General features: G+C 40.8%; 1 protein-coding gene across 2 annotated transcripts; it reads left to right on the forward strand.

Moving 5' to 3' along the window:
* The first annotated feature begins 1,352 nt into the window (after positions 1-1,352).
* cul2 (cullin 2) lies at positions 1,353-15,971 on the forward strand. 2 transcript variants are annotated; one of them, XM_027013322.3, is made up of 22 exons: positions 1,353-1,371; positions 1,556-1,648; positions 2,697-2,838; positions 3,108-3,210; positions 3,359-3,453; positions 4,382-4,487; positions 4,728-4,810; positions 4,984-5,080; positions 5,306-5,416; positions 6,705-6,867; positions 8,814-8,938; positions 9,390-9,497; positions 10,057-10,116; positions 10,285-10,413; positions 11,306-11,392; positions 11,689-11,841; positions 12,218-12,295; positions 12,482-12,548; positions 13,333-13,535; positions 13,825-13,926; positions 14,019-14,135; positions 15,364-15,971. In XM_027013322.3, exons 3-22 carry the CDS (start codon positions 2,720-2,722, stop codon positions 15,493-15,495), a joined length of 2,238 nt encoding a protein of 745 aa, XP_026869123.1. In that variant the 5' UTR covers positions 1,353-1,371; positions 1,556-1,648; positions 2,697-2,719; the 3' UTR covers positions 15,496-15,971. The 2 variants fall into 2 exon arrangements, with proteins under 2 accessions (XP_026869123.1, XP_026869122.1); XM_027013321.3 differs by having other exon boundaries at positions 1,354-1,371; positions 2,700-2,838.
* The last annotated feature ends 1,345 nt before the right edge of the window (positions 15,972-17,316 follow it).

Here is a 17,316-nt window from a genome sequence, read left to right on the forward strand (position 1 = left end):
CAATTTGATTCTTCATATCATGTGAGCTGCACTTTATAAAAAAAAAGAAATTAAATAAATTTCGTAAATATTGTTTGATCCTTTTTGGTGGTAAAATGATTTATTGCTCCTTTAAGTCTGCAAGTGTGGGGAAAACCGGAGATTTTGGATGGGCGTCAATGGACTCATGATTTTGGATTTACATTCTGTGCTGTTTGTTGAAGTGGCCAACCTCAAGAAAAGTCTGCAAGGCCACAGGACTGCACGCATATACAAAGTGCAATGGCACCTCAGCTCCTCTCGTTTCCATGGTTACTCTTGACACCCACATATGATAGACCTGTTGAAAGAAAGATGAACACAGCCAGCAGATACTCTTGGTTATTGTCCATTTGGTAACCGCTGCTTGCACTCGGCTGCTGCAGGTTAAGTCTGCAAGTCTGCAAGTGTGGAGAGGACCCACCTTTTTCATTGGACGATCAACCTGAAATCCCATACTAAATACACAGGCTAAAGTTTTAACATGGAAAATTACATTTAAACATAACCCCCCCCCCCCCATTCTTCTGTTTTATGGAATAATAAACACTTTCATACAAAAATGAAAACATTATTCAAAAAATAAGCAATTGTTTGTAACTTATTTGTAAACACGCATATCAGAAAGGCTTGTTATAACAATGGATAAAATATGACAAATTAACAGACATTTTGTGCACAACAAGGATAAAGAAACTCATCTCAAGATACTTCATAGCATACGTGCAATGCATATCTTCAGGAATTACATATTAATGTAACATCACAATGCACAGTGTACAATGAACATCTGAAATTGAAACAATTGTCCTTGTGTTTTTCAGCATTTGGAATGAGGTGTCACTGTTGATCTTTAAACGTTTTTGCGAGTATTCTGCATTGATGAGATAATGGTGTTATTTCTTTTGGTCATTACAGGTCTTCCTTTCATTGATGATGTCATAAAATGCATTTACGCAAAACCTGAATTACCTCCACTAAACCTACCTTTAGGCTGTTCATCAGAAATCTGAAATTCCTGTGTGAGTCCCTGTGTAATCTTTTATAACAAAAGGCCACCAAGACTTTTCTTATTCTTGGAAAGATTCTCCTTCTGTATTTGGTGACCTAATAAAACAACAAACATTTAAAGCTTCCGTTCCGCCATACATAGAACACCCCCACCGAGTGTAACGTCATGACGGCGTTTTAGTCTATTTCAGTTCACTCGTGACGTTTAGCGAATGGATGATGTCATAGAGTACGCTGTCTTTCGAGAACCCGCGACCTGTACTCAGCGTTAATGTTCTAAGCCGGTTACCGTAGTTCGACGACACCATGACAGAATGGGGGTGTTGTAACTGGTTTTAATAGGTTTGTTAATATTCTCAATTATTTTCCCATGCAACCTGCATATTTTGTACATTTCTTATATTGTTCATTAAATATAACGTCTCGCCCAATGATTTGCCTGTTTTGCTGTTGAGGAGTTACTCATAGGCACAAATTAATTCCTATTTGAAACCCCTCGTCCTAACGCAGTATTGCGCTCCTTTAGGTTCGACGATGGACGAGGTATAAGTGAAAGCTATCAAGCTTTTTGACAGCAGGGGAACTTAAGTTTTATTCAGCACAGTGACATTGTCCCGAGGTAATCGCATTTATATACTGGAAACATCTCTTTAGCGGTATATGCATATACGTCAATATGTTTCGAATGTCGTACGTGACAGATTCGCCTCGGCAAGAGACCTTGTAGCTGAGCTGGCTAGCCGGCCAGGTTAGCCGTTAGCTAGCTGCTGTGTCGGGCTCAGAAGGCGAGATGGCTAAAATAAGCTAAGCTAGCCGAGTAGCAGTTAACTCGACCTAACCGCGTCGCGTAATATAACGGAGAATAGGCCTAACCACTTCACGTAGCTATTTAGAAATCCCTTCTTGGTTTGCTCTGAGTGAAAACGTATCGCCGGGCCGGCTCGCTGGCTCGCTAGCTCAGCCGGGTTAGCTGTCCTAGGCCTCCGAACAGTAGCGCTGGTGGTCGCTGTGCCTCAGGAGGTGAGCGCATTTTCATAAGACGAAGAATTTGTTTTCTGTGTTTACTCGCCATGGCTCACACGGAATTGAACATTTGCCAGCGAAGTGGTCGCATAGCTTAAGCCCCAGGTAGACATTTGCTTTTGTGCATGTGTGTGGACGTGCTATAATAACGACGGCGTCTTGCAGACGTTCAGCACTTTATTGTGGACTGAGGTCCACACACCTATAACAGGTAACCCTAGCTAGTTGGTTTCTGCTGCTGTTGCGAGATGTTCAGCTGCTCTTCTTGGCCGTCCTTCATAAAGCGTGTTGATGACTTGCCCGCTAACCTTATTTGATTTTATCAAATATTCCTTCATTTTACATTTGGCCTGTGTTGATAAACTTTTAAGAATCGGACTATAGCGTTAAGCGTGTATTGAGATTTAAAATTAAATGTTTGACCCCCCCCCAGCCTAATACATGATATGACTAGTGTGAGTAGGAATTATGGGGGTAGCCCCCCCTCCCTTCCAAACTATGCCTCGGTGTTACTTAATTTTCCTGGTGTTCATATTGTATGATCGTACTAGGTTAGTAAGTTGCTAACTATGAAATCAGCATTGTTCTTGCATTTCACAGTAGTAACATAATAACTTGCTAGAATTAATTTTTTCTTTTGTCAGCAGCTTGTAGTAGAAGCCCCACAATGTCCTTAAAACCACGGGTTGTGGATTTTGATGAGACATGGAACAAGCTTCTTACGACAATCAAGGCAGTGGTGATGCTCGATTACGTGGAGAGAGCGACGTGGAACGATCGGTTCTCGTATCCTACCTGGCGTTTCACGTTGAATCCATGAGACATAGGGAAAGCGTAGTTTGAAGAAGTGATAAATGTGCTTAGTCATTTCATTCAGATTTTTGTGCTGATCAGGTTTGGTCAGTATTGGATGAAATGGTGCAATAATTTATAGAGGTAAACAGTAATGATGATGTAATGGTCATAGTGTTGCACCTTTCCATTTAGATATCATATGTAGTATTTCTTTTCTTGTATTTACAAGTCCACCTTAGTTCCTTTAACCCAGACATCAGCGATATTTACGCATTGTGTGTCGCATACCCAGAACCCCTGGGTGAACGGCTGTACACAGAGACAAAAGTATTTCTGGAGAATCATGTACGTCAGCTGTATAAGGTGAGCTGGGGCCCATGGCCTGGTCTCTTGTCATACTGATGATGTTTCTCACTGTAGTCATTGACTTGAATGTTTACGGGGAACACGCATTTCCCTGGCAAACGGACACGGATGTACCACTGTGCTGAGCTGAGCTGTCTCTTTGCAGAAAGTGCTGGAGTCTGAGGAGAAAGTCCTCCTGATGTATCACAGATACTGGGAGGAGTACAGTAAGGGCGCTGACTATATGGATAGCTTGTACAGGTGGGTGGATGTTTCAAAACACTCTTTTGCAGACATGCTTTTAAAAAAAAAATATCAATGAAACTTGAACATTTTATGTAGATGTAAAGTGTTTATATTTAGTTCTTATGAAAGTAATATGAGGTGAAAGTATATGGAATATATGATTTCATGTAAACATCCTTTGCAAATTACATAATTTGTTTATAAATGCCTTGATTATTAGTGGTTTTCACTGTTCGGCTGATTTCAGTGAAATGAGTTCATGAGTCACAGATGAGACATACCTGTAAAACAGTAGCTGCTGCTTGATAGTTACATTTATTGACTGGTACACTGTAGTGTAAGTGCATCTGTTTTTACCTTTATTTCATGATAGGTCTATTTTATTGACATATAGATGGATTACTTCGGCACTGTATCAGTTCACCTGTAGTTAAAAATCTTGAACTTGGGACTTTAAAAATATTGTTGATTCAAATTAACTGAAAATCTTGGTGGTTTTGGTTTTGTTTTTGTTTTTTTTGTTTTTTTTTTGTCTACTCATATAAATCAAAACGTATACAGTTTTGATTGCACACTGCAGTCAACTGTATGACAAGGATCAAGTCCACTTTAACATTCCTAGAAAAAATGTTTGTTTCCCATAAGCCCAGTCAAAGTTGAAGGCCAGTCCCATAAGATAGAGTTTACAGGGCTGGGCTGGTTCCTGGCAGTGTCACTGTTCTGCTGAGGTTGGGCAGCTGTGGAAATAAACAACCGTTGAAATGAAGCCAACAGTGACTCATTGTAGCTTTGGGACTTTTTTCTACTGCTTGTCTTTGATCTCAACCATTTCATGCAGGGGCTCACATGAGATGTTGAACGTTGTGTCTGAGGGTACCAGTGAGGGAAGAACAGACCCTTCAATGTTTGCTTTTTACTTTGTTTTCCATTGTTGGTTCCTTAGGTACCTCAACACACAGTTTATAAAGAAAAATAAGCTGACTGAAGCAGACCTGCAGTACGGCTATGGAGGGGTGGATATGAATGAACCACTAATGGAGATCGGAGAGGTAAGCCCAAAGACACAGTCAGAGCCACGCTGGTCTTGTTTCAGACACAGCCTAGTTATTCTTCTCTTGTAGTTTATAGAGTCTACAGCGTTGAAAGAAAGTTGGTTGTGTTGGATCCACAGTTTAAACTGTTTGTTACTAGAGGATAACTGACTGAAGATTGCCTTGTCCTGAGGGCTTGAGAACTGAGCCATTTTACACAGACTAAATTTCAAATAATGGTGTTCATTTCACTTTCAGCTTGCACTTGATATGTGGAGAAAGCTGATGATCGAGCCGCTTCAGGCCACGCTGATCCGAATGCTTCTGAAAGAAATAAAAAAGTAGGTCCCGCCGCGCGACTAAAACCCCTCACACACAGCGCTGCGTTTCTGATGTCGCGCTGGTCTGTGTTTATGAACAAACCGGTCTCGTCAAACTGCTTCTCATCAGCTGTGTTGAAGTGCCGAGCAAGTGAATGAAAATTCTGTCTGATATAAAACTGTGATGTTCGTAGTGACCGGTGTGGAGAAAACCCGAATCAGAAAGTAATCCATGGGGTTATCAACTCCTTTGTTCATGTTGAACAGTACAAGAAAAAGTTTCCTCTAAAGGTGGGTGCCAGTGAAATGGGAATGAAAAGGTTTTGGTTTAATTGAGAGAGTTTCATATATCTATGCTTATAATAAGAAATGTATGATTCTTATTGTGAAGTAAGTGGAACACAGAGAACAAATAACTTGTACTGTATACTATTTTAGAAGGGTAAAGACTGATGATATGCTCTGTGCGTCTTGTACAACTAACATGTGGACCACACCTTTGTTGCTGCATTGTAGTTTTATCAGGAGATCTTTGAAGGGCCTTTTCTGACAAAAACAGGCGAGTATTACAAACAAGAAGCCTCCAACCTACTGCAAGAGTCCAACTGTTCTCAGTATATGGAGAAGGTAAGATGGTGGTGGCATCTATTAAGGCTGTTATTGTTATTTTATTTTTGGTCTTTCCAATATTAATATTGCGGATCTTGAGTATGCAAATGTATCTCGGATGTCTTTGTGTGTTTGTTTTTATAATGAGTCAAAGTATTCCCTTTATCTAAGAAACCCATAGAATTGGGGTCACAACAGTCTTTAAGCATGACACAATAACGGTTCACAAATGCGTTTATTAACATATTATTCATGATGTATAGCAGCAGGAGATTCACAATTTGTTGAAAGTTAACATCAATATCCGATATATTCTTCCTAAGTTGGCATCTCGGGTAGCTAGTGGTTTTTGTTTCTGAAATATTGAAGGTGGGGTTTTTTTTGTTTGTTTTTTCGATAGTGGATCATTCTGTTTTTGTTAAATACAGTTACTCTTACATTGATGTGCAATTTCTCAGGGGTCTTTTTCAGTCCCTGTGTCTCAGGATACAGTGCTGTCTGGATTAGGCTGAATACTATGTCCATGTAGGCCCACGAACTCCTAAGGAATCCTGACACTATCACGTTAATGTATCGTTTTAACTTATCTTGTGTAGCTCTAAACATGCTTGGTTACTTTAAAGGAATCTAGTTGCCTGTGAACTTGTGTTAAGATATCGGTTGCTTTTTTTTAACAAGGTGATTAGTTTAATCTTTCTGGTGTTTATAATATTAGAAACCGTCTGAAGAGGCCTCTTGTCATTTTTGATTTTTCCTTCGGTTTTGTTTTTTATGTAGATAGGGTTTCAGTATGCTTAAGTAGAAATTCCAAGTTTGTTGACTATGTATGTATGTAATTCCTCTGGTGTAGTAGGGGTGGTGTATATGCACATTCTTTTTTTTTTATTTTTAAGTCTTAAGTGTCAAATTAAAGGTCCGATCACATTTATTCTGCCTGTGGGACTTTGATCAGCATATTGGATTTTCCACATTGTTCAATAATGTCCATCATGTCGGGCCTCTATTTCTCCACTTTTTTGTTACTCTTCCCAGAATCACTAACCAGTTTCAGAGTAGCTGGCCAGAATCACCAGTAAGAGTGACTTCTTACTTACTTACTTAACATTACAGTAGGAGACAGTTCTCTCTCTTATATGACAGAATATCGAGTGGATCGTACTGATTACATATGCTGATGTTCAGAATCATTCTAACGCTGTGAACAAAACCCGAACTGTAAACGTATCTCTTGCCACAGTCAGCGTTGCCTCTGATGAGCAGTGTGTTTGGTTATTTACGGTTCTTGTCTCTGGCCTTTCGGCTGAAGGTTTTAGGGCGGTTGAAAGATGAAGAGGTGCGATGTCGGAAGTACCTTCACCCGAGCTCCTACGCCAAAGTCATCCACGAATGCCAGCAGAGGATGGTGGCCGACCACCTACAGTTCCTGCATGGCGAGTGCCAGAACATCGTCAGACAAGAGAAGAGAGATGGTGTGTACACTGCTGACCTCATGGTCATGCCTCCTTTCCTCACTCTACTTCCAGTATTTAGCTTCTAGTGTCTGTAGTGCTAAATTTTTTGCAGTGTTGGGATGATGTGATCAAAGCTGTACTCACTATAACACCAGCTTACCAAAGAGTTTTCAGAGATTCACCTGTTTGGTGTAGCACTACCATAACTAACTGGCCAAAGTTCACATTGCTGGAGAAGATGCTGAGCCATGTGGTTTAGCAGTGTGGCTGCTGGAATTGGACATCTTACAAAGTACGGATGATCGAAAATAGGAACAGTAACGATGTTTGTGTTGATGCAGTGGCAGTAATATTTAGCGTTGTCAGTAGAGGAGTTTCCACTTGCTTTTATACAAATGTTGAATTGATCTGCATCAAACCCCTGAAAGAAAGAAAGAAAGAAAGATAGTTAGCAAAAGGTTGCTTTTTGAGGTGGAAAATTTGGCATATTGAGAGAGGAAGATCCAGAACAGATGATGGAACTAGAGTATTTTTTTTCTAATTTGCAGCATTATTGAGTTGTAATTAATTAGGAATTATTATATATTAGAACAGGAGTTACTGCAAATGTAAAAAATAATCAGACACCCAAGCCTACCTCTACTGCCCTGCAGAGTTCGACCCTGTTCTAATATACCCAATCCAGTTATTCAAGGTCTTCAGTAGCATCTCAGTATTAGAGACAGGTGGATTATGTAAGGATTGGAACCAAGGTCTCCAGGTCTGGACTCAGGCACACCTGCATTTAATACTGCACTATTTTTAAGTTACATTTTTTTTTAGTGTTCAGGTTTATGCCTGTGTCACTGGATACATACTGTCTCTTGCAGTGTTTTAGGTGATTTTAAGAATGCTTTAATGTTATGTTGTTCTCACCCTCTGTTTCCATTGGATATGTTTGGTGGGGGAAATGCGGTGATGTGATGGCCGATCATAAGGATTGTGTGTATGTTTGGACGTGTGTGTGTGTGTGTGTGTGTGTGTGTGTGTGTGTGTGTGTGCGTACAACTTAATCAGTTTCTGATCACAAAACTAATATTGGCTGGATGTTTCTAGTTGGCTGGCCGCTCTGCCCCGCAGTGACTCTCACGTTTGTAAAAACTCAAGCAACACTCTCTTTCCTGACACCCTCTTACCAGCAGAACACCCACTACCATATCATTACCATCTTGGTGTCACTGCTGTGTTGACAGTAGTCTGGAATAGTCAGTGAGTACAGCGATGGCCCTGGTCATACACTCATCAGTGCTGAAGAGGGTAAACGCCAAGTTTTGCATGGCTCACCTGGGCTACGGTGTGTAATAGTACATATGTAGAATGCACCTGCTAGGCCTCCCTAATATTATGGCCATTGAGAATGTGAATTAAGTGGCAAGTGAGTCTATATTATTCATGTGGAATGGCACTTGGGGCCATTGGTAGTATTAATCTTCAACCCGACACACTCAATGCAAGTGTACACATTGCAGACCACCTGTAGACATCGTCATTTCCTGTTTTTTTTGTGCAGCCCTAAAACCGATGAAAAGAGACAATACACACCCATTTTTACTGTTCAGTTACTGTAAGTGCTGTATAATTACTGTATAAATGAAAGCTCTGGGCCTCAATCAGGAGTGTCAGAATGGTATTTTCAAGTTGTCAAGTTAGAGTCCCTGGCCCTCCTAAAGCTGGGCTCTACGTTGTGTTGTGCGTCATGGATGAAGGCATTCTGCTGTGTGCTATTCTTTTGTGAGTCAAAGCAATGGCTGAGCGTTTGCGTAACTTTCTACGAGCTGCGCCGCTCGGCTGCCGTGTTTGCTGTTGTGATGACTGTTGTGAAGCAGCACTTCTCCCTGAGCAGTGGGACGCGTCCGAGCCCAAGCACTGGCCTGCCCGCTTAAATGGGGGGGGATTTACCGCTGCTTGTTCTGGCTGGGTTTCAGACATGGCGAACATGTACACCCTGCTCCGGGCTGTCTCCAGCGGCTTACCTCACATGATACAGGAGCTGCAGGTGCACATTCACGACGAGGGGCTCCGAGCCACGAGTAACCTCTCTCAGGAAAATGTAAGTTTGGGTGTGTGTGTTGGAATTAAGGCATGCGGTTTTGGAACATTTCATTAATACATCATCATCATCATCATCATCATCATAAAGGCAGTTTCACCGTGTAACTGGGTCGACTACATGAACGAGTTTGTACGCTGTCACATCTCAGCAGTTATTTGATTTGCTGCAGTAAAATGATTGGCAGGTTTGAAACTTTCTTCCCTTTCTTAGGTGATAACGGGCACCATTGCTGTCACTTGTCTTGCACTTCATGTTGTTTGAATGTTCAGTCTGTCTATTGGTATTGTATGTATTGTTACTTCCAGTAATCTGATAATGGCTGGCTGACTGGTGTGATGATTTTACTTGAGATAATCTGAGCTCTGTTGTATAAAGAAGGGCTTATCTGCTCTGTTTGGTCTTTGATTACTGCATACTTCAGCAGTTCATGTCTTATTCTATTCTGCAGATGCCAACCCAGTTTGTGGAGTCTGTGTTGGAGGTCCATAGTAAATTTGTACAGCTGATTAACACAGTCTTAAATGGAGACCAGCACTTCATGAGCGCACTTGACAAGGTAAACAGCATGCGCTTATTAAACAGAGATTTTGTTGGAAAAGAGGTCACTGTTATAGGTAAACAAATAATTCTCATACAGGGCCACCAACATGCGCTATCTTGTTAGTCTATCAGGTTTGCACAGACTTGTAATCCCAGCATGTGCAGGCTTGTTCTATAATATAAAAGCATATCTAGTTAGTCCTGTCTGAGATGGTTTGGTAAAACATAGGTACTGTATTTATGTAGTATATGTGCACATTTACTTCAGTTATATTTGTTTATACCTCTATATCTTTGAAACACACAACCACAATGCGAAAATGAGGTGTGTGCTATAACCACCGATGTCCTAATATTATTATTTTTTCTTTATTTATACGTGGATGCAGTTGTCAACACAGTTTGAACTGTAATTATACTTTTAGTCCAGTACGTGGCACCAATGTGCCAGATGCAGTCGATTTGGTTTTATGGCACTCAGTGCTTGCAGAAGCGTTGTAATTGTACTTAACAGTGGCATTTTTATTGCATATTTATGTTTCAGGTTTTGACTTTATTGCGCGCTTCTGTTACAGGCTTTGACTTCGGTAGTAAACTACAGAGAACCCAAATCCATCTGCAAAGCGCCTGAACTGGTATTTGTGGTGCTCAACAACCTTTTGTTTCACAATATGTCACTATCGGATGATATGCTGAGACAGTTGGGTTGTTGTTTGTTTTTTTGTTAGGTGTGCAATCGTGTGTGTGTGTGTGTTCACATCTGTGTGTGTGTGTGTGTGTGCGTGTGTGTTTTTGTGTTACAGCTCGCTAAGTACTGTGACAATCTGCTGAAGAAATCTGCAAAAGGGATGACCGAGAATGAGGTGGAAGATAAGCTGAGCAGCTTCATCACCGTCTTCAAATACATAGACGACAAAGATGTGTTTCAGAAGGTGAGTTCAGCAGGAAAGACACCTCAGCTCTGGATTGGTCCAGTCTGGCTCATATTGATTTTTGTATAATTAGAGAGATGGCACAATACTGATTTTTCTGTACTGATCTGATACCAATATCTTGTGAATGTCGCCTGATACTGATCTGATTTTTCTCATTAAACTCCACCGTAGAGCTGTGTTTTTGTTGATTGGGAAATTATTTTGTGCAGAATATATTATATGTGCTATATTTTATAGCTTCATGCATGTATATGAAAGATTTATAAACAAAAAAAGTAACTGTCTACAAGACTGAAGCATTTAATTTTCTACCTTTCATTACTATACTATACAGTGTCTCTCTTAGTGCGGTGATGTTTATTGCCTTGATCATCCCCTTTGTTCTCAGGTGTACTGTAGTCACCCTCAACACACACACACACACACACACACACACACACACACACACACACACACACACACACACAAGCGCACACACACAAGCCCACTCACCCCCCCCCCCCCCCCCCCATGACTGGCTCACTCAATGACTCCTGACATTTACTCTCTAGTTTGTCTGCATTTTTTTTCTCATTACTGAATTCAACATTAATTCCACATCAACTTAGTATTGATCTTATAATTCTTTCAGACTTGACCTCTGCTTAAAACCAATAGAAATTGGATCTGATAATGATAGCAAGATGATAATTCTTTCTAACTAGAAAAAACTGAACAGCTGAATTTTTTTGCTGATTTCTATCAGATTACCATACAGGGTATTGCATTGGTGCCATCTTTAATAATTATGTTTGTATGTCGTACTCAATTGGGTAAAACATTTGCAAGTGTTTCTGGGTATCTTTACATACTTCAAAAAAATGGACTGTTGGTCTTACTTCTGTCATAGTTTTATGCAAGAATGCTTGCCAAGAGGTTAATACATGGGCTTTCATTATCCATGGACTCAGAAGAAGCCATGATCAACAAACTAAAGGTAGAACAAGAAGCATTTTTCACTCCGCTCTTTAGAAGTGGCTTGTAATTTTACACTCTAAAAGTTCACAGATGTGACTCAGCAGAACTAATCACTAGTCATCCACTCTGTCCCTGTACCACAGCTGTCATTATGTTTGATCAGTATCACAAATGAAGGGCTTTGTTATGAACATGTACAAATCATCCTCTTTCCCTCCTCCTGTTTCTCTCTCTCTCTCTCTCTCTCTCTCTCTCTCTCATATATATATATATATATATATACTTTTTTCTTTCTCTCTGTGCTTTGCTTTGCAGCAAGCGTGTGGATATGAGTTCACAAGCAAACTGCACAGAATGTACACAGACATGAGCGTCAGTGCTGACCTCAACAACAAGTTCAACAACTTCATCAAAACCCAGGAGACAGTGGTGGACCTGGGCATCAGTTTTCAGATCTATGTGTTACAGGTGAGAAAGTGATTGTGTGAGGAAGGGGGAGAGGGGGACCACCCACACACACACACACACATGCAGAGCTAGAGGGTATTATGCCACTGGGCTTGAGAAATTATTGTTTTAGATTGGTTCATAATGCTTAAAGTGTAGGTATTTTGGCATGCAATATCCCAGACAGGTCTTTTCCAATTGTAGACAAATTCAGACAAGTTAACCCTAAACTCTCTTGGTTTTAAGAAATATGAAGCGATTTTCAGATGAAATATGGTGTGCATATGTATTTTCATGTGTGTGTGTGCTTATTATATGTGTTTGTGTCTGTGTGCTTATTATGTGTGTTTGTGTGTGTGTGTGTGTGTGTGTGTGTGTGTGTGTGTGTTCGTTCCAGGCAGGGGCATGGCCTCTCACACAAGTCGCCTCTTCTACGTTTGCCATCCCTCAGGAACTGGAGAAGAGTGTACAAATGGTTAGTTAGCCTTTGGCAAACCCGAAGTGCAGTTATAGTTCTGTCACTGTGATTACACAGCAAGATCAGTGTGTCCACATTTGTTGAGGATCAAATTATGTTAAAGGAGAAAAAAAGTCTATAACGTAATGTGCGATTCAGATCTGCCACCGTTTGCTCTAATGGTGATTTGTCTTTTCCCCCCAGTTTGAACTGTTTTATAACCAGCATTTCAGTGGGAGGAAGCTGACCTGGCTACACTATCTCTGCACAGGTACAGTGTGTTTCGACAGAGTCAGAAACAAATGAATACTTATTTAGAGTGCATCAGTAAATCTTTTTACGGTTCATACTACTTCTTTTGTTTTCACATAACATGATTATAGCTTGAAACCTTTATCCAGTACACAGGGCTAATGTCATAGGACTAATGGTAGCCGGACTCCAGAGCTTTATTTAAAACAGTGGAGGATTCTTTTAGTGGTTTAGTAGTTGTAGTGTTTGTTTTCGTTTTTTTTGTGGTTTCATGAAGCATCCGTGCTAGCTGTGTATTCTGGGTGGTGTAATGTCTGGAACCAGGAAAAATTACCATGATCCACAAGATTACAGTGACCTACCCTGCACCCAGAGTCTAATTACCCCACAGATCTGTAGTCCAAAGCATTTAGTAATCTACTGGTACAGCAGGCCAAACACACACACACACACACACACACACACACACCCCATCACTTTTATGGTTATCACATTTACACAAATGGTTATATTGTGTGATTAGTCGTGTGTGATGTTTCAGAGCAGGCCTTTTAAGCATTTGTTGAGGGCTACTTTGTATGTGTAACGGGGATGTATGTGCAAATACCGAATCAACTGATGGCAGCAGAAAGAACCTCTCAAGGCTGTGCCCCTACTTTCAGATGCTGCTGTCTACAAGTTCTCAGTCACGTTTTATTGGAATGGGGGGGGGGGGGGGGAGACCCCTGGCGTGCATCCAGTCCGGAGTTGTTTTTATAGTCTCCTTCATTCACTTAATCTCTAACCTTCCCTTCCTCTCTCAGGTGAGGTGAAGATGAACTACCTGTCCAAGCCCTATGTGGCCATGGTCACCACCTACCAGATGGCAGTGCTGCTGGTCTTCAACAACAGTGAGACGGTGAGCTATAAAGAGCTGCAGGACAGCACGCAGATGAACGAGAAGGAGCTCCAGAAGACCATCAAGTCCCTGCTGGATGTCAAGATGATCAACCACGACTCACAGAAGGTAGGGTTGCGGGAGCGCTTCTGCAGCTTCAGATGCAGCTACAATAGCCACTTCCCTCTGGTCGACCACCTTTGTTTAACCCTTTCTGTGTAATGGACAGAAAACTCAAGTGAAGTTGAACCCGCTGATCATGCTCTTATTTCAGTGCTTGTTTTTGAGTATGGCTTCTCACTAAAAATAAATATTTTATGGGTACATTTGGAATGTGACTTGATAGTTTTTATTTTTAGCTGCACATATTGAAAGGGAATCATGATATGATACGACTTTTCCTCTCCTTTATATCCAGGAGGAAATTGAGACTGAATCTACTTTCTCACTAAATATGAATTTCACTAGTAAAAGAACAAAGTTTAAAATCACTACGTCAATGCAACGGGACACGCCACAGGTGCAGCACTACAGGCAACTAACAGAAATACCCAGTGTGTACACACTGTGTTGTCATGTTAGTACTGCTTTATGACTGAGTGTGTATGTTAGGAGCTGGAACAGACGAGGAGTGCCGTGGATGAAGACAGAAAAATGTATTTACAGGCTGCTATAGTGAGGATCATGAAAGCCAGGAAGGTTCTGAGACACAATGCCCTCATACAAGAAGTGAGTCTCACTTTCAGTCACATTCTCTTTCTTTCTGTCTCACCTTCTCCATGTTCTCTCTGTGTGTGTGTGTGTGTGTGTGTGTGTGTGAGAGAGAGAGGGAGAAAAAAATCTGCAATAAACATTGAAATGATGTGATATGAGGCAGAGGGAAAAGGGGAAAAAATTGTAATATTTTATATTTCCAGCTCTTGCATGTCTAGCTGTAACAGTTGTACATATTGTACTTCTGTTATGAACATATCTTTTGGAGTACACAAACTTTTTTCCATTCTCAATCTCCCTCTATCACTCACTCTCTCTCTCTCTCTCTCTCTCTCTCTCTCTCTCTCTCTCTCTCACACACACACACACAGTCTTATCTAAAGGGTTTTGAAACATATACTGACTCTCCTCATAGTACTTTTATATATGTTTAAATATATTTTCAGGATATCAAGAACTACTGAATTGCCGATGTGCATTAATAGCCATACAATTAATTGCAACTAATGGGATCCCTTAATTTTCACGCGAGCCAGAAAAAGTTATAATGTCCTTTGATATAAAGTGGTATATATACATGAGATGTAGTGCCTTTTAGCCCTGGGCTTACTCTGTACATCTTAAGCTGAATTCCTGCAGAGTGAGAGATGACTGCTCTGTAAAGGCTGGGGTGTGAGACTTGATGAATGATCACTGTCATGCCTGGGGACCATGTGTGTCTTTACACACATACGCGCACACATGCACTGCACGCATGTTCAGCAGGGCATCATGCACAGAACTCACCTGTCTACCTGTGCTACCATACAGTTGTTCAGGCATGTTGTTTTTGTAGATATTAGCACCATGTGGATGAACACATGCACACACCCCCCCCACCCCACCCCTGATGGAGGATTGATTTAGTGGATTTCCACCCTCTCTGCATTCCTGTCGTACATTAGGGCAGCCTGGGCCATTTCCACAAAGGGCTGTGTGCAGCCTTCCTCCTGTTTCCCCCCCCAAGTCTACCAGTTCCTGCTCTGCAATAAACTAATTTCTGCAGAACAATTGACCAAGTTAATTTCCATCAGTGTGAATTGCACTTATGTACAGAAAGCCTGATGTTTTAGCAGTAGTTCTGTAGGTAATGATAGCAGAGAGGATGCCTACATCACCTTAATATGTTCCCTAAGTAAAGAGGTTACTTCACGCATTAGTATCAGTGGGTGAACCTGATGAGTGTCTCTTTGTTTTTTCCAAGGTGATCAACCAGTCCAAAGCCCGGTTCAACCCCAGTATCAGCATGATCAAGAAGTGTATCGAGGTGCTTATCGACAAGCAGTACATTGAGCGAAGCCAGACGTCTGCAGATGAGTACAGCTATGTCGCATAAAGGAAGCGTCATTAAGCGGACAATAAACCGCAAACCATGTCTTTAATTTTTTTGGCTGGGGCTCAGGCTCTCTCCCTGTGGGATGAAGCAGGACTGTGCCTCCATCTTTGGAGTTGGGTGGGGTGGGGGGAGTCCTCAAAGCAAGCAGGCAGCCATCAACACCCCCACCTCACCTCTGGCCCACCCACTTTTCTGATTTTATGCTGTTTACAACATCACCAGTGCCACGCCCAGTGCGTCAATGGGGGGGGAAAAGAGAGAGAAATGCCTATAGCTATTTAAGCGCGAGATGATAATACATTTTTAGACGATATAATCGTAACCAAGCAACCAAGAGAGCGACTGGATGTGCTGCGACGTCTGAGAAACAACCATGCTTTCTTTTCTCACGTTTGCAGTTGTAGTGTTTTGTTTTTGTTTTTTAATGTATCAAAGTAAGGAAAAAGAATATTGTAATAAAACTGTTATACTGATAATTGTATTTACTTTCCAAATGGAAAAAAAAACAACAACAAAAAACATGAGGTGACAAACATGATTCTGCTGCTTGTCAAATAAATAATAATAATAATAATAATAATAATAATAATAAAAACCTCAGCTGTGTGTAAATATTTTATAGTAAATACCTGAATGGACCAGATAGTTATGAGGGAGCATTCTTATTGAACCTGGACTGTTGATTTGATTCAGTAGATGTGTACAAGTTCAAGATGTATAGAGGAAGAAGTCTCAGCAAGCTATTTTATGTTTAAAAAGTCTCCCAATTATTTCAAGCTCAGCACCGTAGCTCCTGTCCGCTGTCCTCACTAAAAATAGGAACGTCATGGGGATTCCGGATCAACTCCACAATCCTCCTGCACGCATCATCAACAAAGCATGTTTTACATGCTCTGATGCATTATGTGGTCATTGTTTTAAGGTACTAAGTTTTGTGGTTTCAGTGATATCAGCCTGGGTTTACCCCCGAAAACAGTTATTTAAAATCTGGACATGATGCCCTGACTTGAAGAGATGTGTAATTTTACCAGAAGGGGGCAAAATAGAGTAGTTGAAAGAAGTAATAGAAAATTCCAGACAACTCAGACCCTCACAAGGAAAATGCATAGACGCATTTTGAAGTTATTGAAGAATTAGTAAAATAATACATAACCACAAAATACAAAACATAATAAATGAGTCCGGTTCATTTCTACTATTTTACTGTCAACACTACACTGTGTGAGTGTCCAAAGCAATTTGAGGCTTAATTGGTGAATTACAGGTGTGACGGTCAGAATTGGCAACTTCACCTCTCAAAATTTAAACCTTACAAATGCAGGAAAAGTTATTATTTCTGATGTGCCTTTTGTGATCTTTATATATATATATATATATATGCGCCCTTTTTTCTACAATTTGGATGGTTAAGGTTTGGAGGAAGCCTTCTGTACAGAGTTCTTCCTTACACCTGTTAAATTTTATGAATGGTCTGTTAATGGAGTGCACCAGTTTTCCACCAGGAAGGGTTAACATCTACAACAGCATTGCATATGTGACGAAAGCCAGTACAGCTCATTACAGATGTGTTTCTACTTTTTTCTTTTGGACTACATTCTGAAAATAAAAATACCGCTAGGGAAATAATGCATGAATGGTGCATGCGGGTGTGTTCATTACTGCCAAGTCGGGTTCAGCTCATATTTGGAGTGGTAATTTGTGTAACTGCTACAACCTTACAACCATCGGATAAAAGAAAAGAGGTCGTCGCCTCAGTCTCACTGGTAACAAATCTCATCAAGCCACAGACAGGGCAACAGTGGTAACAAATAGCAAACCCCT

Source organism: Electrophorus electricus, chromosome 14 (genome assembly GCF_041902795.1).
Source record: "Electrophorus electricus isolate QZ-2024a chromosome 14, ASM4190279v1, whole genome shotgun sequence".
NCBI classification, from domain to species: domain Eukaryota; kingdom Metazoa; phylum Chordata; class Actinopteri; order Gymnotiformes; family Gymnotidae; genus Electrophorus; species Electrophorus electricus.